The following is a 25324-nucleotide window of genomic DNA, read 5'->3' on the forward strand; positions in this document are numbered from 1 at the left end:
TTTGACGTTCAAACAAACAGAGTCTTGCATCACGAAAAGGAAATATATAAATAAATAAACAAGGAAGCAAATTAGAACTACAGCGTTTACAAAACGCTTACAAGCCAAATAGATTAATATAATATTTTACGCCCTCTAGCGGTCAAATGAGTTCTTTTCCTTTACCTTCTCGCACAAGCTCACTTTTAAAAAGCTCAACCCTTGCTTTTGCATCTGGTTAGTGCTCTTGTAAAAAAAGAAAGTGCAAACCGAGACAAACGCGACAACACGTGTGTTCTTTTGAGGACTTATTTATTTTCGTTATTGCTTAGGCAAGCTCTGCCTGACAGACCCTCCCATGGGGGAAAAAAACCCACGTTAACAGAAACAGCCAATGAGAGGATAGGCTAGCCAGTTACGTAATCGCGTGGTGGACCAATGAGACATTACGGCGGAAGGTTGCTAGGAAACGAGTTGTGTTCATGTTGCTGTGTTGAGGTGGAAGAGTGGCTAGTAGCACAAAGCGGAGGCTAAAAACAGAATTACTCAAGTCTAATGAACTAAACCTGACATTTTGCTCACGGTGTCCCGAAGGTCTGCGTCCTAATGGTGAAGCTGAGGGCAAGATGTCTGCTTGCCGGTAAGGTTTTGTAGGTTTAGCTCTTTCTGCCACGTTTTGTTATGTTAAGGGTCGAGGAGCTAAAGCTAATCGGCTAAAAGCACTTCATGTTTATATGTGCATAATGGGATGAAAATGAATCAATTTCATCAAATCAATCAGTTTCATGGGATGAATCAAATGTAAATTAAACAACAAATTTAGTTGTGTCGGTGCAGTTTACTAGATACATGTAATATTTGTAATCCACTAAAGTTATCTAATTGGCAGATAACATTTTGCACATGAGCTCTTACTTAATAAAAATAACCAAAAAGCTACAATGAAACCCTCAACTCTTTTTAATTTGAGTTTTTATTTTTACCTCTGTGTGTTCAGGAGATGCTGCGGTGGGCAAAAGCTCTCTTTCTCATATATTCTACAGCGATGGTAGCCTCTTCCAGAAGAACTATAGCATGGTGAGAGCTTTACACATCTGTCAGTCAGAGACTGACAGTGTAATGTTGTCTAATCCAGAGCTGAAGGCTTTGCAGATGCAAATATGTTGGTGTAAATGCGGTAGTATGCAGACCAAACACCGTAATGTGTTATATTTATATTACATTAAACTATTAAAGCATAAGAGTAATTTATTGGTGATCTAACTGTATATTCTTATGCATGGAGAGTAAATTAGTTTTTAACAGTGGCTTTAAAAAAAAGAAAAAAAAAAGTCTGATACGAGTGTTATGAAAAGCTTCAATATTTATTTCATTGTCCAAAGCAAAGTCCTGGTTTATGATACAATTATGTATAAATTTCAACTATTAAAGAAGCATTGGCACCTGATAGACCTTTTAAAGTTTTTTTTTCTTTCAGTGACCTACCTAGATCTTATGTTCTAAGATTTACTGAAGTGCAAAACAGCCTAATGTGCCAGTTAATGCTGATGCAGAGGTGGCCAATCTGCATTATTTATGCTTATGTTTATGAGGGGATGAACCGCGTCATTAACCCGACTCTGTAACTGTCACTGCTGCTCACCGCTTTCCTCGGCCAATGTTCCACATGCTTCAGCCTAACTACGTACACTGCATATACAGGTGACTTAAATTTTGATTACACATGAGTGTAATCATGCACACCTTCGTTTCTTTAAAACTTACAAACTGTTTGCTCAGTTTCACCCTGAGCTTCACAAGTCGATAAAGTCCCGAACAGGTTGGTGAAAAATACTGGACCAAAGCCAAGTGTGTGTGTGTATGTGTGTGTGTGTTTGTTCTGGTCGCGCTGCTTCAGCAGTATTGGGGTTCTGAGGTGACAGGATTGTCGATAATTAATACAACAGGATTGTGGAAAGCTACTAGAACAGGTACTTAACAAGGAAACACACAGTACAGACTTTCTCAGTACTATACCTACTTGTTTGTGATGCTTCCTAATTGTGCAAAAGTATTCATGCATTTCAAAAAGAGGAAAATAAAAAGCAATATATTATATGTAATTGTAAGGAAATCCACTACTGTATAGGGCTGAAGCACATGAAGAAATACTTTTAGGAATCCTCTTTAATGCATACAATCTCAAAATATAACTTGTCTTATAACAGTCTAACATTGTCTTAACCATCTAACCAAACAGCTGCAATTTGCATTTATGATTAAGAATTACACAATACTAATGAGACCGTCTGATTAGCCAAAAATAGATGTTTAAAAGGTGTTTAGATGATGTTAGATGTTTATACTTACATTTGTGTGATCTGAACTTAAAGTAAATAAACCTCTGTAAGTGGATATTGTAGAGGTTCCTTAGTTTAAATTAGTCTAGAAACCAAAAACTTATAAAGGCATCTAATAAATTACATGGAAGTTAATATTTCCCTAAAACAATTGTATTAAACATGAAATTATCAGAACAGTCGTCAATAAATACGTGTAAACGACAGTGGCCAGTAAGTATCAAGCATCGTGTATCGGCAAAGTGATCCGAGCCGACATAAATTAAGCAGCATACTGCTGTACATCACTGAACCAGGAGCGCAGTACAAGGAGGTACTTTTATCATCACAGTTCTACAGTAAGCTACTTAAAACAGCTGCTCACGTCCTCCTTTGAAAATGTCAGACGGGCTGGTAGCAATATTCAGAGCTTATTTGTTGCTAATAGGCCCTCATTGACATTCCAGGGAGACGCTTCCTATGCATCACACTGGCTCATTAGACCACCCTCTAGTGGGACTGCAGCATGTTCTGCATGTATGTGTGTGTGTGTGTGTGAGCGTATCGCCGAATGCTTGTTATGAACTGTGACTGTGTATAAATGAGCTAAATGTTGATCTGAAGTTTGTGTATCTGTGTTTCACGGAGGCACTGAGTGTGAAAAGCTTGTGTGTGTGTGTTTGTAGAATTTCAGTCTCTTGCATTCGACATGCTTAGTTAACTACGAGGTCCCGAGATCAGATCAATTTAGAGTTAGATGCTGATGTGAAAAACCCTAACTTACTTCCCCAAGGTCACTACTTATCTCAAATCAATGAATTCATAGAGAGAAATGTAGCCTGCAGCTATCTCTGCTCAGGGCCTCTTTAGTTCTCCTGGATGCTGCGTTGCAATTGTGACAAGAGCAAAGATAAATCCATAAGTGGCTAAAAGTCTAAGTGCCTGTATTTTATTTCTTTTCATACCGTCTTTAATCCTTATTCCCCTTTTATTGCATGTTTCTTAGTGTTGCTTAACTTTTGTATTTATTTTTTTAATTTCTTGTAACTTTATTTTTTGCAACAAAATCGGAATCCTTGCAATATCTTGCAGTATCTCCAGGAGAAAGATAAAAGTAAATGAAATTCCACCAAAAGTCTGATTATTTACTGATATATATATATATTTTTGGTCTTATAAAACATTCACAGACATACTTTTGTTTTTGCACCTCTTCCAATTCACGCACCATGTTTTGTATATTAATTTCGTCTCTGGTGAAATGACAGATGTATTACTGCTTTGGTGACAAAACTTCACTCTGAGCTCATAGAGAAGGGTGGGTGCTACCTGCTTCAGCGGGATAAAACCACTACGCAGAACAGTGACAGTTGCCCTTGCTCTGTGTTTTTACAGTAAACACGTAAAAAACGAGGAAGCAGCCGCATTTACTGGCTATTTTACTTCTTTTCTGACTAGTTCATACAGTTCAATAACAATTTAAGCATCCATTTTTCTCCATAATTTGACATTTAAATATGTGTTTCTTAAGAGATCAAATGCAGCACATAAAAGACCCCTAAAACAGTCCTTACAGTCAAATCTAACACAGCAATACTACTTTGTATCTACACTCTTTGATAGGAAAGATTACAGAAGTGACTCTCTAACAACAACCAGATTGCTGTATCAGCTTGCAGCAACTGTCATATTTAGATTTATGTAAACCTTCACCTTTAGGTTTTTCATTAAATGAGGAGTTTCACCTTGTCTTAATGCTTCCCGCTGCAGTGCTATTAAACACAGAGCTGCTTGTCCTCTCCCTGTGCATTTATCCTTATTGAGACAATAAGATTTAAAGTAATGGAGAGGCAGCATAAAAGGCCTAAAAGGAATCTGAGCATCACAACCGGGAATCTGCATTCAAGGCAAGGAGAGCGGCAAATTAGTCATGTCTTTGTTTTTGCATTAACCGTAAATCACGACAGGCAGTTTGCTGTGATACTGTCTGCAAAGACAACTCACCGGCTCTCCGCTGTTCCCCTCTCTCCTCTCCTTTTTGTATCCATACAAAAGAAAGTTGAATCAATTAAATGTGTTTAGACAGACTGACTCACAATGTGACAGAGAGACAATACGCTTCGTATTGTTTAGCATTTAATTACAAAATTGCTTTCTAATTTACATTTTTTTTAATTTTATATTTGCTCATCAGACAACAGGAGTGGAGCTGCTGGTGAAGTCTGTTAGCATCCCGGAGACCAATGACACAGTGGTAAGCTATTAAAAGTTTGTCATTTCTTTGGAGTTTGCCACTTTTCACTCAAAACTCAAATGTATTTTTTTAGGAACGTAGTTAAACTAGCCAAAATTTAGACCCTTTTTGGTAATAGTAAAGCATCCAATCATGTTTCAAACCTGTTGTCAAAGGCAGTTTGAAAATTCAGCTCAAAACAATGTCTGTGATTGCTGCTTTGCGTGCCGTATTGAACAGTGTTCACACATGCCAACGGGTGATATAATGTCAGTAACACACTGTGTTCCAATCTGAAAGCTGGAGGTCTGTCTGCTGAAAGTCTACTTGGTACCTAAACCTCTATTTTAAGTCTCTATATCACAGGAGCTGAACGCTGAGAATTCCAAATTATCACTCACTGTGAAAGAAGTTTTCACAGACATGTACCGTTGTTAGTTTCTTATCTGTAGTCATTAAGCAATATAGCAGAATTGTTGGAGAAGATTAATGTCCTTGCTGTAGAGAAAAGGGAATTTAAATCAGGCAGTTTGACTGACTCTCCATGGTTAACATCATTGCCTTCCTTTTTTGTCTCCTTTCTTCAGGAACTCTACATCTTAGACACTCCAGGGAAGGATACTTTAGTGGATGGCTGTGAGAAAATGGTTAAATTGCTCTTTTTATTTATTTATTTATTTTAAATTTGCATGAAACTAATAAAGAAAACTTCTCATCCAAAACTGCACAGCTCCTCGGGATGGAAAAATACAGGAGAGCTTTAATATTATTTGTTTTATCAAAACTGTAGATAAAATGAAGCTAATCTGACACCAGTAAGGCATCTTTTCCATTCTCTGCCCTTTTCTGAAACCCATCACCGTCTCGTCTGCAGTGGGGTGAACCTTCCTTGCTGTGCCTGGTGTTTGATTTGACCAATGAGCAATCCTTTGTCAACTGCGGTGGTTGGATGGAGAGAGTTCGTGCTCACTGCCAAGGTCTCCATGTCCCAGGTAAAATTATAAAAATGATATACCGACATACAAAAAATGATCTAAAAAAGATCCAAATCTTTCATGATAGCTTGCTCACAAGTTTACATGTCGAAACGCATTCATAGGGTCATCCTGAAAGCTCTGATAAAAGCAGAGAGTCAGTAGTTTAGATCATCCGTCCATTTTCGTTTCCCGTCTTTTTCATACAGGGTCGCTGGTGCCTATTTCCAGTGGTCACTGTGCATGTGGCCGGCGACACCCAGGACAGGTCGCAAGGCCATCATGGGGACACATAGAGACAAACGAGACAAACAACCTTTCATGCTCGCACTCACACTCGGGGACAATCTAGAGTTAATTAACCTAACATGCATGTTTTTGGTTTATGGGAAGATTCCGGAGTGCCTGGAGAAAACCATTAATGTGCAGGAAGAACATGCAAACTGCACACAGAAATGGCCCAGCTCGGACTGTAGTTTAGTGTGTAACGATATTTTTACAACTGAAAATAACATAACTCTTACTGCTCTTTCTCAGAAACATACCTTTATGTAAAGAAATTTTATGAACTTTCACTTTCTGACAGTTAGACTGAAACCTTTTGATGTTATTTATTAAACAACATGGATCTTGCTTGTTTAAACTAATCAAATATCAGTCTTAAAAATGAATTTGGACTTAGTATTGGGTCAAATGACACAGCCTTTTAATGGGTTCCCTAAAGAGAAACGTTGTACAAGCTTCTCAGCATCACTGACAACATTATGCACCTCCACACAGTTTATTGATTGACAATGGACTTTATTTTTCTTTCTTTTTTTCTTAGACAGAGGAGCTAAGAAGCCTCTGGCTGACTGATTTGTGTTTTTTTGATCAGTATGTTTCAGTAAAGGTGTGTACTGTTTTCTGTTATGTTGAGCAACTAGTACAACATTTTTCCCCTCACGTCCAGCTCTGATGCTGATCCAAATCACGCTGCAAAATAACTTGCACTTTCCAGTACGAATCTGCAGAAGATACTGAACATCATGTTCACATTTCTGCAGTCTCTCGCCACCTCCAGCTTTTCTCCCTTGGCTGCAAATAGTCTTCAGCTTTATTTCTGGTCCTTAAATCCACAATCATGTACTTTTGTCTTGTTCGTTTTCAAGACGAGGTGCTCAATCCCACACCATCCTACACAGCCCTGCACCGGCTCACCGTGCTCCGCCTCCTGTCCGGCACTGACGCCACCTCTCCGCCGTGGAGTCGTTCAAACGTTTCTGTACGCTGGCGTTCGTGTTCAGGTTGCCGTGTGCGTGTGTTTGCTTTGTAGGTGTCCTTGTCGGCAACAAGTCAGATCTGTCTGCTAGAAGAGAAGTACAAGCATCCGTAGCCCGAGAATGGGCTCAGAGCCAGGGCCTGGAGTATCATGAGACATCAGCTGTGAGTGTAGCTGAAAATATACAAAGTACTTTGTGCTGTCAATGTTGTGAATTTTAAGAACTCCCACCATAATGCAGCAGTGGCATTTAACTGTGATCGTGTTGGTTTCTTTCAGAAAGAGATGGAAAACTGTGACGCACCGCTCCTCAGTTTAGCTCTGGCCTTCCACTCTCTCTACCAAGAGCACCGTGAGAACATCCAGAACCTTAGTCCAGGCTAGACCCCTTTTCGCTTCACACAGTCATGAACATTAGGCTTTTAGTCAAGGGATTTCATTGGCTGTGGGCTACTGAAACTGAAGGTAATTTTGATGCTGTATGTGAAAACACATTGAGTTTTTTGTTTATACTGTATAAGCAAAGCACCTTGTTAAAAATATTGCAGTGAGATCACTAATAAAGACATTTTTTTGTGATAATCAGCTGCTAACTGTGTTTGTTTCCTCTTTGTTTTCATCTCTTTGCACAGATAATAGGATTTGCTTTCACACTGATAATAATTACCCAAAACACAATGAGACTCCAACTCATTTTGGAGGAAGCAGCCTCCTTCCCTCGGCTCTCCTCTTGTCACTTATCCATGGCTGGTTTTGATTTTAACCTAGAAAAAAAAGGATGGGACCTCTGTGTTGTTTTCTACCTTCCTTTTGTAATTATTTTAGTTCCATTAGATAAAGAAAAAAAGAAACTCATCTTTCTCATGTCTTCTTCCTTGATGGGCTCCCTTTGGTGTCTTTTTAAAGAAACCCTTAATTGCTGTCACCTTTCCTTTGTGTCGTGAATGTTCTTCGCCGTTGCTGCGCGTCTACCTTGCTCCGCGCTCGGTGCAGCTCTAACAACCAGTAATCACCATTCTAATTAGCGCTCTCCAATTCAAACCAGGTCACAGCGGAGTCCTTGTTGTCTCCCTGCCTCTCAGACCAGCTGCCACCACTCAAATGAGGGCATGCTAGTTCAAGTCCGACACAATGGTTTTTCGCACATTGTGCACCGCATGCAGTGTACTGGCTGTTTGTGTAATAATGATGACACAGCCTCTGTCTGGAGAAGGCAAACTCCAAAGGCTGCCCCTGAATATGATCTTTGTTTCCTTTTTTTATTTTATTTATTTAAAAGAATACAGCGTAGTTTGAAAATTACATCAGTTTTTTTTTATTATGACATATATGGATAAAATACAAGACAGTCATAATTGAAATAAACTTTATCCCTCAACTCAAAATGTAAAAAAACAAAAAAAAAACAAACGTGTAGCAATAACAATTACAAGTTGATGAATGCAGGTTTATTAGTTGCCTCATTACAACTCCTTTAATGTCCCACCGAAGCATTTTAATGAAGTTGAAGTCTGGATTTGAGGGTTTTAATGTATTGATTTTTAATTTCATTTAGCAGACCAGATTTCCTCCGGGGCTTGAGGTCATTATTCTTTTGTGAATCTTACGTTTGACTGGGAAATCTTTTCTTTTTTATACAGAAGCGTTCATGGTCTGACTGTAACTGTAAGATGCCCAGAACCTGTCGTTGTAAAAGAAGCCCGAACCATCAACCCTCCACTCCCGTGCCTGACACTTAGTTTCAGTGTTGCTGTTGATCAGCTGTATTAGATTCTAACTAAACTTGGCACAGTTTATTATGATGAACAACTTCACTTTAGTCTTTTCTGTCTAAAGCCTGTTGTTCCAGAACTCCTGCTGTTTGAGGAGCTGCTCCTTTACAGACCTAAGCCTCGCAGCCATGCAGCCATGCAGCCATGCAGCCATGCAGCCATGTTCTTTAATACTTATTTGGTCTCCTTTTAATGGTCGTAGTACCTGTGAGCTGGGGCTTGTACGGTCTGTCATGTAGGCTTTTAGCAGTTTCTCTGCTCATTGAAAGGTCCGACCTTGTGTTGGACTTGCAGATACGTCTATTAAACGTTTTCTAATTGTGAATGATCGTTTTACTGCAGAGCTATGGACTCCAAACTGTTTGGACATGACCTGAATCCACTTCCCAGAATGCAGCAGCAGTAGCTCCTCTGAGATCAGTGTATTTTTGTTCACTGAATAATGGCTTGTAATGAGACAATAAAGTGCTTTTGTTCATTTAAGGATATGTTTGCATTTTGGCTTCCTGTAAAGGACGTGATACTACTTTTTTTTTTATTGTGTTCTAATATGAAAAACTTTGAAGTTATTTCCTTTTTATCAGTACTCTATATGAAGATCCAGCATTATAAGAAAGCAATTACTCTGGTAAATTCCTCTGTGAAATTAAACCTGATTCATAACGAGGCTATTACAAAACCAGCATTTATCGACTTGTAATTGTTATTGCAGCATGATATTTTGTGCTTTTTTTCTTTCTTTTTTATACATAATAATAGCAATTAAGCTCTCCATCCTTGTTCATTCTTTCACTCCTTATTATCTAAAGTTTTTTTCTGTGCATTTGACAATATGCAATTGCTATCTGATGTATTTGGCAGTTTTTTTTCTGTCCTTCCAGGCATATAAATATGTCATGAGCATAAACACACAACACTGTTATATTTGTCTAGTTTCTAGCTATATGTTTATTATACATACATGTAAACCTAACAATATGCACATAAAGATGTATACTTTACCAACCATGCTTGTTTCTATTGCTGAGTTTGTAGCATAAGTCTGCACAAACATCACAACATAAACTGCTCCTTAAAGCTCATAAAATGATCAGTCAAAAGTCCTCGAAATTTGATCATAAATGGAAGGACATGCTGGCTCGTAGAAACAGAAATCTATTAAAATTTCACACAAACTTCAGACTATCAGGTAATTTAGTTCCTAGTACTTCAACTTTATTCCTACAGTGCTGTGTTTAATTTAAATGGAGCTTTGTATCTTGGGAATATAACTTAATAATTTCACAAGGTAGAGCGTGGGCTTTTGCTTATTGCTTTGGGAGAAAAACTTTCATTATAACAGATATTGAAACCTTTGGTCAGAAGGCACAGGAATATTTCAGATTTAGGAGGGCTTGTCACTCCGTTCGGTCATTAGTTTGTACTAAAAATAATATTTTCTTCACAAAAATTAATATGCAAAACATGTTCCGTCAGCTGACAGGGGAACTACAATAAAAAACAGCTTTTAACAAGAAGAGGGCAGAATGTTTTCCACTGCTGTCCTTCACAGGTCTACTTTTAGATGGTTTTGGCACAGTAATGAATTAATGAGATGTTCCTGCATGTTGCGTTAATAAAGAGGTTTTTGCTTTAGCAGTGTGTCACATAACCAGGACAAGTGGAGAACAGAGGACCAAAGAGCAGAGGCTGGCAGCTGTCGGTGAAACCGGCTCTTTAATACTAAATCAAACAAAAGCGGCTGCAAAGGCAGGATGAACAAAGTGGCGAACAAATTAAAACTCAGATAAAAAGACGCTAAATCAAAACAAGATGGATCACAGGGACCAGAAGTGAAGCGATGAATACACAGGGACCTGTCAGAGAGCAGCTGAAACCTTGGAATTACAGTATGTATACTGATGAAGGTACTGGCAAATACATTGCAGGTGAGCTGATTACAAACAGAAACCTGGTGTGACAGAGACACAGGAAGGAAATGAACCAAAAGCACAATGTGTAATCCTATCCCAGAGTAAAACAAGTAAAGATTTATTATGAAAGAAACTAAATCAAATGACAGAAAAACTCATAAATAATACAAAATATGGTCACAGAAAGTGGGATCAACTTTAAAACGAGATGGAAATAATTTCACAATGAAGTAAATCACAACTTTTTCTTCCTCCTCCACCTTTTGGAATTATTATTTAATTTGAAAACTAGATTTGTGTTTACAGGAGGTTTATGTTTATCATTTATATGTCACTGCTGTGGAAATTTATTGCTTTATGATTTCAAAACCTATTTTAATAAAGTTTGTCTTATAGGATTTTTACACAGAAATAAATGCAAATAGCTGACTTTAAAATAGATACTGTAGGTCTTTATTGTCATTTTATTGCACAATACAGTGCAATGAAATTGGATGGATCCCCTGAACCTCCACATCAGATGATATCAGCAAAGATTACATAAACGCTTTAACTGGACTGTACCTATGATAATGTAGGAACTCTGACAACTGTTCAAACATGGATGGAGACTTTTGGTTAATCATGTCAATGACTCTGATTGATCCCCACCGAGGCCAGAGTTGTTTCCAACTCAAATCATACACGTAAACATGTTTATTTTTTCTGTTTCCACCGCATTCTTTTTTTTTTTCTGTTTAACTTTCTCTGTTTGGTGATTTTTGATCATGACACACATGACACACTACTGTCAAGAGAGTAAGAACAGTTTTACTTTTAATAATGGAATTTTTGATATAATTGACCTTAATTTTGACCTCTTCCTTGTTTTGTATCTCTTTTGTTGATGTGAATACAACCAGCATGGCTTGTTCTATAGCCCCAAACAGTCTATGACCTAAAAAAGCATGCTAATTGCAGGTGTGGAAAAAACACAACAGCTGTTCCCCCAAGTCTGATGCCCGCCTGTCTGAACAGCAGTGTGCAATAATTAGCTGTAATGCCTCTAATCTTGTCAGCATAACAGCAAAAATAGTTTATTGTATCAGTCGTTTGGGAACTGTTGGGAATTTATGTAGAAAAAAAAATAACAATACCAGGACTTAATTTTTCCCAAATCTGGAACATTCCTTTTAAAGGTATCATGTTCTTTCTACTATAAATCTTACACATTTTTTGTAAAAAATAATCTGAAAGCACCTACCGGAAAGTCATTAGGGTGTTATTTTTTGTTGGCGCATGCATGCTATTAATGTTATTAAAAATAACTGCTGAAAACCTTTTTATATAAAACTGCTTTGCTTGTCTGTCCTTCAGCTTGTAGCTTATGGTCATAGTGAATGTATCCTGATAGAGCCCAGTAGTTTGTGTATAGGTTTGATGTGCTCATGGTAAAGGTTGGTACAATCAAAGAAACCTCACAAGTATAAAAAAGTGAAAGCCACAGCAATAAAGCGATTTTAAGCAATTCTGTCAGTTCGTGTTGCATCAAGGGAGTTACGCACACAAAGTGATGCCCAGCCTCTTTTGCCAAACATGTCACTATATTTTCCTACACGTAAAGCATGCACTGCAATGTGTTTTATTTTCTTATTATGCTAACACTAGCAAGCCTGGTCGGTGAGTAAATCCTATTAGTTTCCTGACTTCCTGCTGCAATGTGGCCAGCGCAGATGTGACGTCAATCCAAGCTCCAAATTTTGACTTCCAGGCCAAATGGAGCAAAAAACATGTCCTGGGTTTGAAAAGTACATTTTTGAAAACTTTATTTCTCTCGTATGTAAAGCATTATACGTCAGAATTACAAACTGGAAATTTGTATATACCCCCTTTAGGAGAACAAAAACAAATGTAAAGATGAAAAGTTGAGCCTCCTATAATCACAAGTTGAACTGGAGAGCAGAAACAACAGTAAACCTGACTCCTATCAAACATCAAGTTAGTACTCAAAACCTTCCAAATAGTGATACCAGGTTGTCGCAGATACGAGCAGACTCTAAAGGACAGATTCTAGAGTCTTGTTTTTATAGTAATGTAGACATCAACCTCATTATTTGTTAGAATTTAATGTTGTTACACTCTAAAATCGCTCTGTAATCCTCCTGCCTCTGCATCCTTACTACTGAGAGGAAGAATTTTGCTTTCAACTCTTTGCCAAGGTCACCAAGTTTGACCACTGATCTGAGAAGATCTGAGTACCTCCAGGCCAGATGGAGGCAGTGCAGCACTGTTTCAGTGTGGCTGATCAACCACTCCTGTCCCCTTTGCTCCCCCCCCTTCGCCTCTCCTCAGTAATCACAGCAGTGCTGCAGAGAGACATGCCAGCCACTCTGATCATCACACCAGGGGAGGACAGAGAGAGAGGGAGGGACAGAAAGACACAGGGACAGCTCATACAGACTTGTGTAGGACACTGATGTTAAAAGATTAGAATTGTATTTAACAGATGGTTGGACATAAGTCAAGGCAGCAAAATAGAAGCAAAACCAAAAGCCAGATGACAGTGAATAAACCCTGTTGTTTAAATGTTTGCACTACAGAGACGTCTTGTCTGTCCTTTGCGCTGATTTTATGATTATGAACCCAATCAAAATAAAAAGTTTGTCATTACTGTCCAAACAAATGGGTGAGTGTGTGTGTTCAACTGAACACTGACCCAGCTGCTGCACAGAGGCACACTTGTTTTGGTAACGACATTATATTTCGAGGACAGAACGCTTTTCAGTAGTGTTACGGGAAAATAAAAAGCAATATTTTTAGTAAATGTCAGGACATACAGGTCAGACATGATCAGAGCACATTAAGCTGCTGTCAAATTATAGTAAAGGAGTATTTTGATTTTGAAATTCTGTTGGTCCAACATAACATCTTTAGCACTTTAAGTTCTGATTTAGCTTTTGCAGATAATTTAGTTACACAGCTAACAGGAAAATAAAGCAGATTTATGTAAGTTTGTTCATCAGTTTGTCTGTGACAGCAGTTTAAAGATTTTGGTAATTTTTTTTTATTACCTTATTACCCTATCACACTTACCTTTTATATGGAAAATTAGTGTCACCAGATGATAAAAATGCTAGATGAGGATCCAGATGACTAATAAACCCACAAAAACACTGGAACTATGTAGAAATGTAGTAATATATGTATTGATTCAGGCTTTGATTTATTCTAAAAGGTTTCTGTCTTGACTTCTACAAGAAGAAGTCAAGATGGAACGACATGCCTTCTGACCCCATGAATTTTGTTGTTGCTTTGCGTAAATAAGAAAGACCCTAAAACTAGAATATTTTCAACCTATAACCAGCTCTGACATGAATCTTAAACCTTGGTTAGAATTGTCTGATTTGCATCTCTGCAGAAATTTATTCACCATTTATTCAAACCCATGTGGATTACAAAAGAAAAATATAACAAGCTGTAATTAAGTTAGATTTGCTCATAACTCTCATATGTTAATCATGATATAATTTACCTGTAGCTGTTATAAATAGGAAAAAAAAAAGATTGAATCCCATATATTACTTGGCAATATCAAAATAAAATCCAATTGTGGGTGTAAACAAAAATATAAAGAAATTTGTTTATATGCAATTTTCCCATTCAGGCTCGTTTTTTGTATTCCAGCTGCATACAAACAACACACACTTCTTCAGTTCCCTACAGGGGGAGGGGTGAATTTTCTTTATTTGTCATCAGGACTTGATGCATCCAAGTTCAGAATCATTCAGTTTTGGCACCCTGAAAGATATTAGACTCTTTTTTTTTATTATTTTCATATACTCTCATTTACAACAACACAACGTGAAACCAAAGAGCAAGGAAAAAAAAAATGAGAAAGACTAAGGCTGTGTTTGCGTTTAACTGAACAGTGAAAAGAAAACCAAACAAAAAGGCAAAATATTCTTCGCTTAAAAAAAAGCCTTGATACATTTCCCAAAGTTTGTTTTTGTTTCAAGCATAGTTAAGCCCCACTCCAAATCCCCAACACCCCCCAAAACAGGAAGAAAGATTGAAGAGACACAGTACTGCAACATTAATTTCTATGCTCCCACTGCCCTTACATGGTATCATTGTTTAATTGTTCAAAACATTGGTTTCTTAAAAGCAGGTTCGATGATTTTGATCGGCATGCATGTAAATTGGTAATTTTTTTGTTTTTTTTTTGGAGTCACTTCACTTCAGTTTGCTGGTAGCTGTGTTCTCTCACGCACTACTTTGTGTCTTTGGCGGTAGCGGCGTTTCATTGTCCACAGTCATTTTCAAGTTTGCAGAGAGATTATTCCTTACCAAGAGTTCTCGTGTCACTCTGCCCCCCTTCATGGGGCAAAACAAAACCAAAAAAAAAAACCAAACCAAAACGAACAAACAAAAGAAAACGTTAACCCTGGCAACTCTGAACAAATATGGCTGCCAGAGTTGTTGTCAAACTGCAAGAAGGTTTCTTCTTTGTTATTGTTGTTAAAAAAATTTGATAATATGTCTTTTACTAATCAATACCAGTTTATCAGGTAAGCTGAAACCTTTGTCAACAGACGAGCCAGTCATGCTGAATCCTCCATCTTGGTTTAGTTTCCCACAATGACTAGATTTAATTTTACTACAGTAAGTAACTCACAAGTTACTTAACGTTTTTTTGTTGTTGATAGTTTTTGCACCAGGGAAGTCTAGTCATGATATATTAACATATATATTTATATATAATCAATACATATAATACCTTCAGTTTTTTTATTCTTTCTTTTTAAAATGTATTTACCTTTTTTTGCGGGCTGGATTGCTTCCTGCTTGAATCCCACACCGCAATAATTCACAGTATTAATGCAATTAAAGAATGAAATCAAAAAGATACAGCAACTAAACAAAGGAGTGGGGAGTAAGGGAGTTTACAGTGTGTGTGTGTGTGTGTGTGTTGGAGGGCATGTGGTATGACAGTGCAAGGGCAGGTTTAGCTGGGCCAACGAGCAAACTATACCGCTCTTTGTTCAGACTGAGAAAAACTAAAATAAAAAAGAAAGTTCTCCTTGGAAAAGGCAGTCTGGCCCAGCCCACCACTCCATAGATCCACAGCCCTGAGACAGCCACCACCCACCCAACATCCCCCTCCTGATTCATAACCCCCCTTAAACATGTTAAAACTTGTTAAACAATGGCTCATGGGAAAATCATGCATGTTTTCTTTTTTTACGCATTTTACTCTATTTCCTTTTTTTTTTTTCCTTTTTTAGACAGAAACTCAATGATGATCCGATTATGCTCAGAATATCTCCTGTAACTTTACAATCACTCCTCCATCCATCCATCCATCCATGACTTCTCTTTTCTGCCTCTCTACGCAACGATCTGTTTTTAAGTGCTTTTCACCAACATCCCCCTAATTTTATTCAGCGTCTATGGTCCATTTCTGTTTCATACTGGTGTAGTGCGCCGGTTGGCGGTGTTGCTGTGGCCGCCTGAGTCTTTGAGGTCCTTCGAAACGCAGTTGTGGACTTGTAGGAAGTTGTGGTCCCTCTCTGTAGAGTTATAGGTAGCTGTCGGGGTGCCCGTTTGGCCCTTGGGCAGTGTGTACATAGACAGCTCAGTGGAAGGCAGCGTCCCGAAGGCTTTCAGGCCCACTGGAGATGCCTCGCGAGATTGCGAGGGATCCGTGGAGCGGGACGACGAACGCGAGCGGCGTCGATAGCGATAACGGTAGCTCGGTATGCGTGTGATGGCCGCACCTTGGAGGTAGTCTGCAGCTCGCGCTCCCACTCGCAGCTCCCTATGCCGGTCGATGAACATGTGCACAGCTAACACACCCACCATCTCAGCCATGATGAAGGAGAGGGCGCCAAAGTAGAAGGACCACCCGTAAGAGTAGCTGTTCTTCTTGGAGTCACTCTTAGAAGGGTCACCGGCATTGGCTGATATATACACAATGATTCCTATAATGTTGCTCAGGCCTGAAAAAGAAAAGAGCAGAGAAAATTAAAAAAAAAAGAAAAAACTAAATGGAGAAAAACTAGCGGGTTTATGTAAGTGGTGAACAACATGATGGCAATGTATGTAAATCTAGTTAAACTCTTGATGAAGAGATTACCAAGACTTTTAACTTCTTAATTCTTCTCCAAAGAATTTTTCATTTTCCTTTTTATATTTTTGTGTATAGTACTGTAACTGAGGGCAAATAAGTGCAGAATAGATAGATAGATAGATAGATAGATAGATAGATAGATAGATAGATAGATAGATAGATAGATAGATAGATAGATAGATAGATAGATAGATATGTGTGTGTGTGTGTGTGTGTGTGTTTACTGGTTATAGGCTAATATGGACTAGGAGCCACATATTAACAACAACAACAAAAATTCATAAAGATAATGACAAGCAGACGCTTTTTGTTTTTGCACCATGAAGACCTCATTGAAATGGATTAGAGCAAATGAGTATCAGGGACACCTTATTTTTAGAGCTTAATCTCAGTGGCCTCCTCTCAGCCTAGCAACAGGCAGAGAGAGAGACAGACACATCAAAAAAGAAAACGAGAAACACAGCAAACTCTGTCTTTCACTGCAATTTGGAGGAGGACTAGTTATCTAGTGCAGCACAGTAGGCCATGGCCTAGAACCACAGCCCACATGCACACTCAGAAGCATAAAAATGCCTTGCTAAAATGGCATCTCGCCCTATCTTTGTCTCCCTAGCTTTATCCTCGGGCAGATGTTGTGCTGTATGCCACACATGCAACACATCATCTGTTGATAAGACAAGCACTACCATGTTATCCATAGTGCATTTTTATTTTCCGTTAAATACATTTTGGACTTGCTAGATAAAGCAACCACGTCCCCCTACCCCTTAACCCTGCAGGTGTAGAGGTGTCCTAATTTCTGTAGGGGGAGAGTAAAGGAGTAGGGCTATCTAGCCCTTCAAGCAGAGATTTTTTCAGAGGATTGAGCTGCACTTGCTAAAACATGCAGGACATGGAGGTAGATGAAATGAGGACAGAGGACGCAGAAGACAGAGTTAGCTGAAGGAGGATGAGCCGCTGTGGCGACCCCTAAAAAGGGAACAGCTGAAAGAAAAATAAATATTTTCTTCTTCAAATAATAACTTACTGTCACAACAGCCACTGTATTACATTTGTATCATTTCTGATGACAAGCTTAAAAATAGTAAAAAATAATGTGGTATTTTTTAGCTGCAAATGTTTCAATGTCACAATAACCATTACAGTTCTCACTTGTATTCTGATGTATTACACAGTTGGTATCATCGTTGATTTCCCTTAACAAGCATCCCGTAATGCTCCATACCACAGTCTGATGCAGGCTCCAAAGCTAACTAGTTGCACAAGGTAAACAGGCATATTGAAGTTGTGCCTGTTTATGTAATGAGATAATGAAAACAGATGATAGATCATCTTCTTGAAGGAGAGTCCCATTTTGTAGCAGAATATTTAAACCCTTCCTTCTGTGACTCCAAATTAAGGCCTATGGGGTAGGGCCAAACAATAAGAAATGGGATTCAGCCAAAGATTTCCCTCACTTTATTATGGTTCAGCTCTACCTCGTTAGCATGCTTATATTTTTAATAGTACACTACAGAGTCACAACATATGTTATTATAAACCCAGTATGAGGACATTCAGAAGCTGCTTCTGATTTCAGTCTCTTTGTGCTCCAATTTTTTGTGTGTTTTTGTAAATCCTAATTTTTAGGTCTGTTTAATTCATATGCTTTACTACCTTTTTCAGGTGGCCAAAAACATCCTGAGTGACATGTTATTTTATCTGCTGGGTGTGTAATATTAGTTGTGTAAGCATTACCATTCAGAGATTTATTTGTAGCCCTCAGTTATAATTTTCTATCAGATTCCATCCATTACTTTGACATTATCTCAAAGACTAAGCTCGTCTGAACAGAGACTTGGTGTTCTGCACATGCACTCCATCATTTTTTGCTCTTCCTTGCTGTCAGCTCTCATTAGTCCTTCCAGTTATCAACACTGATCTTCTCTTTCAAATTCCCATAGATTTTTTATCTTCCTCTTTACTTGTTTTAACTTTGATCTCCTCTCCCCCACCAGACAACTTTAACTTTGACATCTCTGGATCACTCGTTCTCTTTAAGTCACTTCCTTCCTTCACCCCCCCCCCACGTCGTACCTGCAGAAACGAAGAGAATGCCGGCGCTGAGGATGATGTTGTGGCGTGACTTGTAGAACTCGCTGGCGGCGATGCAAAGCCCCCCCATGAAGAGCAGGATCACACTCAGGATGGGGAAGATACTGGAGGCTCGTACGGCACCTGGAAACACGCGAGAGGCATAAATAGCTGTCACCGCTGCAAGCGTGTCACAGATGGGATTGTTTTTGTGCGAACAGAATGACAACTGAAAGATGAAATTACAGTGAAACAGATAAAGAAGCTTTGGATTCATGAGATTTATGAAATATGTGTTTTGACTTTGTACATGTGTGTAAGTGAAGAGGTGGGGGTGGTGGTAGAGTAAACACAACACCTAATGGGAACCAATAAAACTGCGTGAGATTGTGTTAGGGAACATGAATACCCCTGGAAAGGCATAATACATTCTCTCTATCGTTGTTTTTCCTTGCAATTATGACTCCTGCCTTTTCTGCTGTTCATAATGAAAGTCCTTCTTCCAATGGACAAAGTTTTGTCTTAATCTATCAGTCTCCTCTGCATCCCTGTATCTTTCCATCTCTGTCCGTCTGTGTCCTTTGTCTCTCCCTTGTATCAGTTTGTCCATCAATTATCTGTCCGCTCTTGGATCGGCTGATGTGCAGATTGGCTGCAGACTGGATTTTTTTTTAGGGCAAATAACGTTCCTTTTTAAACTTCTGGTTCTTTTCAAGCCAACGCAGTTTGCTGCATACAAATACCAGGAGGTGTCTAACCTGGACTGGACAAAGACCAGACCTGGCAGGAGGACATGCAAATCATATGCTTCTTAAAAGCATCTTAAATATGGTTTTATTAATTTTAAAATGTATAAACAATCCTTATCTATCTACTCAATGATATTTTATTATAAAACTCTTTGATATGTATTATCTACAATACACTAAAAATGAAATTTGTTGAATTGCACATTTTATTTTTTATTCTTTTGCTTTTTTAAGAGGAAGTAATGAAGTCATTGTGATATAATATATTCTGGCTTGGTTGTCATAAACTCTTAAGGCTGATTATTATGTATTATGAGGTTTTTTTTTAACAAGGGTTGAGTCTTAACCCTCTCAGGCTCAAATTAAGTTTTAGTAACAGGAAAAATCAGATATATTGTTGCAACGCCTGCCTTGAGAGGGTTAATCATTTCAACAGAATTAATTAACTGTTTTTTTAAAGTCATATACATCTGAATTCACACTAAATGAATTAGACACTTAGGTAAAGATATATCGGTTCATAATGAACCGATAATTATTTGTCGAATGAACTGTTTGTTCAACAGTTAAATTAAAATTAGTTCAATCAGCTAATTGAAAAACCAATTAGTTAACCATCATAAAACCACAGACGGGTGTAAAAGGTGACCAGTAGAGTGGATTTATGCAAAACGTTATAAAAAATGGAGATACAAGGTTTTTGCCCGACAACAATGTGTAACTTTGAAACAAGAGAAAAGCTTAATTCTCAATGACAGAAAATTAAAAAAAATGTGCAAATGGCAGATATCTTTTTTCTAATTTTAAAAATTAATATTATATGTGTTAAACTGTAAACAGTTCACTGTAAAAACCTTTTTAATCTGCGGTTCCTGTTGAACTTTGCCTTACTGCTTTTTATTTGTGAAGACACTTGTAAGAAAGTGGTCTAGAATATGTGATTAAACTCTTCGCTTGTTTTCCAACCATCTGTTTGTGTGACTGTGGAGCATGTGTGCATAAAGATGAATGTTTTCCGTCGCAAAGTTGCCAGAGTAAAATGGTGCCATTATCTGTGAAATCATTGATGCAATCTCAGTGTTTGTCAGGCGAAAGAGACGAATATCTCTTCTACTTGTGGAACAGCAAAAATCTGTGATGTGCAGCATTCTGAAACATAAATATCTCACTCCAGCTTTGTAATTTTGCTGAATAAAATTAACATATTTTGAACAATAATTTCAGCCAAAACATGGTGGATGAATGAGAGCACAAACCAAACAATGCTTAAAAATGAAAGGACTGACACTGTTATACAGTCTCAAAAAGTTAGTCCAGACTTCCAAGAAGTATTTCTTTTCTAATTGGTTTTCAAAATCCGTGCACATTAAGCATTTTCACAGTTCTGTGGAATATAGCGAGTGCACCAGGAACATTTTGTTTTCTAAGTGTTTTAATGAGATAAGGAGACAATTAGCATCCCAGTTAATTGCACATAAACCATGAATAATAAATGCACTCCACTAACCAAGCCTCTCACCAGCTGCTAACTTTGTGCTTCACTTGCTTGTCCAAATATGGACACTTCTGGCTACAAGACGACAAGACATCAGCTAGATGTGAGCTTTTAAAACAGCAGTTCACACACTTGTGTTTGACATCAACGTGGGTCCATGTATCTGTTTAAAACATATTTCTATGATGTGGTATCCAAAGTAAAACGAAGCAAAGAAACAACGATTTTGCACTTAGGTCACACGTTAACATTTTATGTAAAACACAAAGTGTTTATATGTTACTCTTATGACAATTTTAAAATGAATTAAACAAAACTGCCATTGCACTGTGTTACCACATTTGTTTATTGATTTTTACAGCACTGTCAGTACCTCATAGCACTTTACATATAAGCTAAACTTACACATTCGAAAATCATTTTTAGTCTATCGAATGTCTTACAGCTATGCACATGCCTCGGGGCTTTTTAACTTATTGACCAAGTAAGCCAGAATCCAAGCTATTAACTTTTCACCGGGCAGACAATCACTTTTTCTCTAAAACCAAAACCACCCTAAAGTCAGATAGCCTTTATTGCCTTGCCTGAGGTTCCCTCACTATTAGATCTTCTCTTAATAACTGTGGCTAATGTCAGTAACTCTATCTTTTTCTTTTTGTGCTCCATTTTTTTTTTCATTTTAAATCGTTTTTACCTCTTTGGAACAGCTGGAGTTTAATAGTTTCGTTCACTCAAGTGAATCAAATTTTTAGGTGACCTCTAAGTTGGCCCTGTTCCAGGATTTTTTTTCCTTCTCCCATTCAGTTTTTTTTAAACCTCATCTCCTTATCTTTATGGCATCCAGTCAAATTCTGTTCAAGATGGCAAACGTGTTCGGCAAACAGAGACATGCTCATTTTTTTCAAAGCAAAAACGCCTCTTATTGCACTCACATACAGCTACAACTGAAGTACACCTAATTTGTCTTTCACTGAGGCGAACATGCTGCTGGCTGAGTTTATCTGTTGTAATCAGTCAGTCACACCACACCAAATAGTGGTTTATGCAAATGTTATTTTAAAACCTTTACTTAGCTAATAATTTAACATTACACGTTTATTCTGGCAGAATTGTTATGCTGGAAATGCTTCAGGCTACATGAGACGTGCTGCTGCTGTTATTTGTACTTGGAATGAACCATTATAAATTCTGTGAAATTTGAGTTTATTATTATTATTTTTTAATTAAAAACAAACACAAACCACTTTAGTTTTGGCCCCATTCAAACTAGCTGCTATCCATGTGGTAAAAAGTTAGTTTTTTTTCAAAACTGAGCTTGTTCAAAAAGCTATCTAAAACAGGTAAGATATTAAATGTTCATGAACTTTCCACAGAACCCCAATTTTAAAGCTGAACTATTCCTTTAATAATGCCTTAAGTGAAGAAAATAAAAGCACATTATTATCATGATTAGTTGCACAGAAATTCAAACAGGAAGGCAGTCACTTATTCAGGTCACTGAGGTAAAACAGAAGATAATTGAAACCAAGAAACACAAATACTGAGAGAGATGACTGAATGATAGGTGTGCTGATTACTAATCATGACCAGGTGAAAAGGAGAAAAAAAAAATAACCCGGAGTGTAAGGTTTGTGACAAAGTAATAAAATAAAACTAAGCCTGTTCCAAAAATAAAAAATAAAAAGGTGAATAAACTCAAAGAACAAAACTGACAGTAAACATTTTTTTCTAAATTTTATGTGGCTTATTGAAAACACAACTTAAGGGTAACCTCAGCAAAGATTTAGAATATCAGATATTTTGTCAAAACAGTTCTATGCCTTGAGAGCGAGACCAGGACCTTTGTTTTTTTGTAAAGTTTCTGGTGCGGATTGGACTCCTTTCAGGGCTGCCCCTTGTTTCTGATCCTGTTTGTGGTGTTCATGGACATGGATCTCAAGGTGCAGTAGTGAAGAGGAGGGTGTCAGGTTTAGGAACCTTAGGGTCTCGTCTCTGTTTTTTTGCAGATGATGTGGTTCTGTTGGCGTCTTCAAGCTGTGACCTTCAGCTTGCAGTTGGAGGGTTTGCAGCTCAGATGATTGGCTGGATGAGAGTCAGTTCCTCTACGTTTGAGGCCATGGTTCTCAATCACAAACAGGTGTAAGGCTCCTTCTGGGTCTCTGCCATCAAACGGAGGAATTCTATTACCTGTGAGTCTTCTTCATTAGTGATGACAGGTTGGAGCAGAAGATGAATCGACAAATTGTGGCTTTTTTAGCAATGATGAGGACATTGCTTGGTCTGTTATGGTGAAGAAAAATTTGAGCTGATCGGCAAAGCTCTCAATTTATTGGTCTGTCTCCAATTAAACCCTCTCCTTTGGTCCTGAGAAATGGATCACGACTGAAAGAACAAGAACCTGGATACAAGCATTTGAAATGAGCTTCCTCTGTAGGGTGGCGGTCCGGGCTGAACCCTAGAGATAGAGTGAGGACCTCTGTCATCCCGGGGGAGCTCAGAGTAGAGCCGCTTGAAAGGAGTCAGCTGAGGTGGTTCAGGCATCTGATAAGGATGCCTTTTGAGTGCCTCCCTCTGAAGGTTATCCAGGCACCTCCAACTGGGAAGAGCCCCCGGGGCAGACCCAGAACTTGAAATTATGTGTCCTTTGAAATGCCTTGAGATGCCCCAGGAGGAGCGGGAGAGTGTTGCTGGAGACAGGGCCTCCCTCCTAGACCTGTTGCCTTGGCGATCCAACCGGGGATAAGTAGGAAAAGAGACATGGATTTTATTCTTTCCCTTAACTACATGATTTTGTTTCAAATGTATTTTGAGAAGGTACTCTTTATATAAGCTCAGTGTAGTTACATGTTTTATGTATATGAAGATGTAAAGACACAATGAGAGATTATCTTGCGATACACTAGCTACTCTAAAAGCAGTAGTTATGCTTAGAAAAGAGACACTTTAAAGGGAAAAAATGCATTGTAAAGCAGAAATTGACAACATACTAAAAGAATAGAAGAATATGGAAACAATAAGAAAAAAAAAGTTAAAGAAAAAGATAAGTGCAGAGGAGTGAGAAAAAAAGACAAGAGGAAAAACACAAAGACTTTCAGGTCTTCTCTTCTGTGTGAAGCTGCTTTGCCTCCAGCAGTCTTTGTCTCACTGTCTCTCCTGCTCTCTTTGTGCTCGTGCTTTAAGCTGAAGGCAGGGAGTTTAAAGGGAAGAATTTTTAAATGTGTGGGCCTCCAGGCACACATCGTGGCACAGACACAGAAAGAGAGAGACGAGCTGGGAGTGAATGCGCTGCAGTGGCAGCGGCATCAAGAGACACGCTCGGTATGTTTTTAGTTTCTTTTTTAAGCATGCTTGAGGCCACTGTGGAGGCTGACACCCCGCCTTCCTGGTTGTTGAATGATGTCTGTTTTTACATCAGGCCACAGTACCCCATCATGCTGTACCAGACGTATCATCATGTATTCAATCCATGCGCAGTCTTGCAAACTCCAACTTTTCACAAACACCTACAGACTCTATTGAACAGAGAGCACTGTTTTTACATAGTGCGTATATATGTTCTGAAGTTTTGCCCCACGGGCATTTTTTAATCAAAGTGAAAAAGCTACAGTATAGTTCAGTGTAAACAGACATTCCCATGAGTGGGTTGAGAGATTTATTGTGTTAAACCATAAAGGGTTTTAATGCGATAAAGTTTTTTTTTTTTGTTTTAACCCTGTAGTTTGATGGAACAGCAGGTTTTTATGAATATGTGCTTCAAAATTCATTCGTTTATTTGTCACTTTTAGACAACATGTCCAGTAATTGGTTACAAATAATGAATAAGTTGTCAATAACAATGAATCTTCCTTAAAAATGTGTGACAAGGCAGTGCAGACATGCACACAGTTGCAACAATTAATGCAACATGCATTAATTGTTTTTCATTTTCAAAGAGTAGAAATGTCCTTGCTTTAAACTGGTACTATATACAATATATGATGATTCACATTTTGTTGTAAAAATCAAGTGAAACTATTAGAGAAGGTATCAGCACTTGATCATTTGCATGTACAAGTCGAGCCTGTATCTGATCCTATTTAACCTGAACAGGACTGCAGAGAGACTCGGTTTTTCTCAGGTAATAACTGCGCATATGGAGGGAGGTGGGGGACCAGTACAAACACTGAACACCACATGTGTCCACTAATTGCTATTATGAAATTGATTCATGGTGTTGTTTGTTTTTTTCTCCCTGTTGGATATTGCAAGATTAATGGTTTGGTTGTGCCGTTTTAAACTATATAAGCAAACAAGGCTTTTTGTTATTGTAGCTCATAGATAAAATAATTGTGATTATTCAAAAGGAGAAGGGACGGAATCTCAATGATGTAAGAATGGTAATGATTAAAATAACCATAGCTAGAATTGTTTTAGTGATATTTTAGCTTGCAAATCTTCACGTAGAAACG

General features: G+C 38.1%; 2 protein-coding genes across 3 annotated transcripts in view; one reads left to right on the forward strand and one right to left on the reverse strand.

Annotated features, from left to right (window-relative positions):
• Positions 1–446: 446 nt before the first annotated feature.
• ift27 (intraflagellar transport 27 homolog (Chlamydomonas)) lies at positions 447–20599 on the forward strand. Of its 2 annotated transcripts, XM_017406396.3 has the most exons (7): positions 447–619; positions 977–1056; positions 4492–4551; positions 5118–5177; positions 5405–5522; positions 6820–6929; positions 7045–15712. In XM_017406396.3, the coding sequence occupies exons 1-7, from the start codon at positions 586–588 to the stop codon at positions 7147–7149; spliced, it is 567 nt and encodes a 188-aa protein (XP_017261885.1). In that variant the 5' UTR covers positions 447–585; the 3' UTR covers positions 7150–15712. The 2 variants fall into 2 exon arrangements, with proteins under 2 accessions (XP_017261885.1, XP_017261899.1); XM_017406410.3 differs by lacking the exons at positions 6820–6929; positions 7045–15712 and adding an exon at positions 18557–20599.
• The window catches only part of LOC108230331 (voltage-dependent calcium channel gamma-2 subunit), a 53094-nt gene continuing 43618 nt past the window's right edge, over positions 15849–25324 (reverse strand). The window contains exons 3-4 of the mRNA XM_017406422.3: positions 18636–18776; positions 15849–16428 (exon numbers count right to left, since the gene is read on the reverse strand). Coding sequence (XP_017261911.1) covers positions 15896–16428; positions 18636–18776 — 674 coding nt within the window. The 3' untranslated portion in view covers positions 15849–15895. The remainder of the gene's footprint in view (positions 16429–18635; positions 18777–25324) is intronic.

The sequence above is a fragment of the Kryptolebias marmoratus genome, linkage group LG3, assembly GCF_001649575.2.
Source record: "Kryptolebias marmoratus isolate JLee-2015 linkage group LG3, ASM164957v2, whole genome shotgun sequence".
Lineage (NCBI taxonomy): Eukaryota > Metazoa > Chordata > Actinopteri > Cyprinodontiformes > Rivulidae > Kryptolebias > Kryptolebias marmoratus.

Excerpts from the sequence above, each read along its gene's own strand:
- ift27 (XM_017406396.3), top strand. The coding sequence starts at position 586 with ATGGTGAAGCTGAGGGCAAGATGTCTGCTTGCCG. Across the intron at positions 5,178-5,404 it reads TGGATGGCTGTGAGAAAATG|TGGGGTGAACCTTCCTTGCT; the intron begins GTTAAATTGCTC and ends TCTCGTCTGCAG. Across the intron at positions 5,523-6,819 it reads CCAAGGTCTCCATGTCCCAG|GTGTCCTTGTCGGCAACAAG; the intron begins GTAAAATTATAA and ends TTTGCTTTGTAG.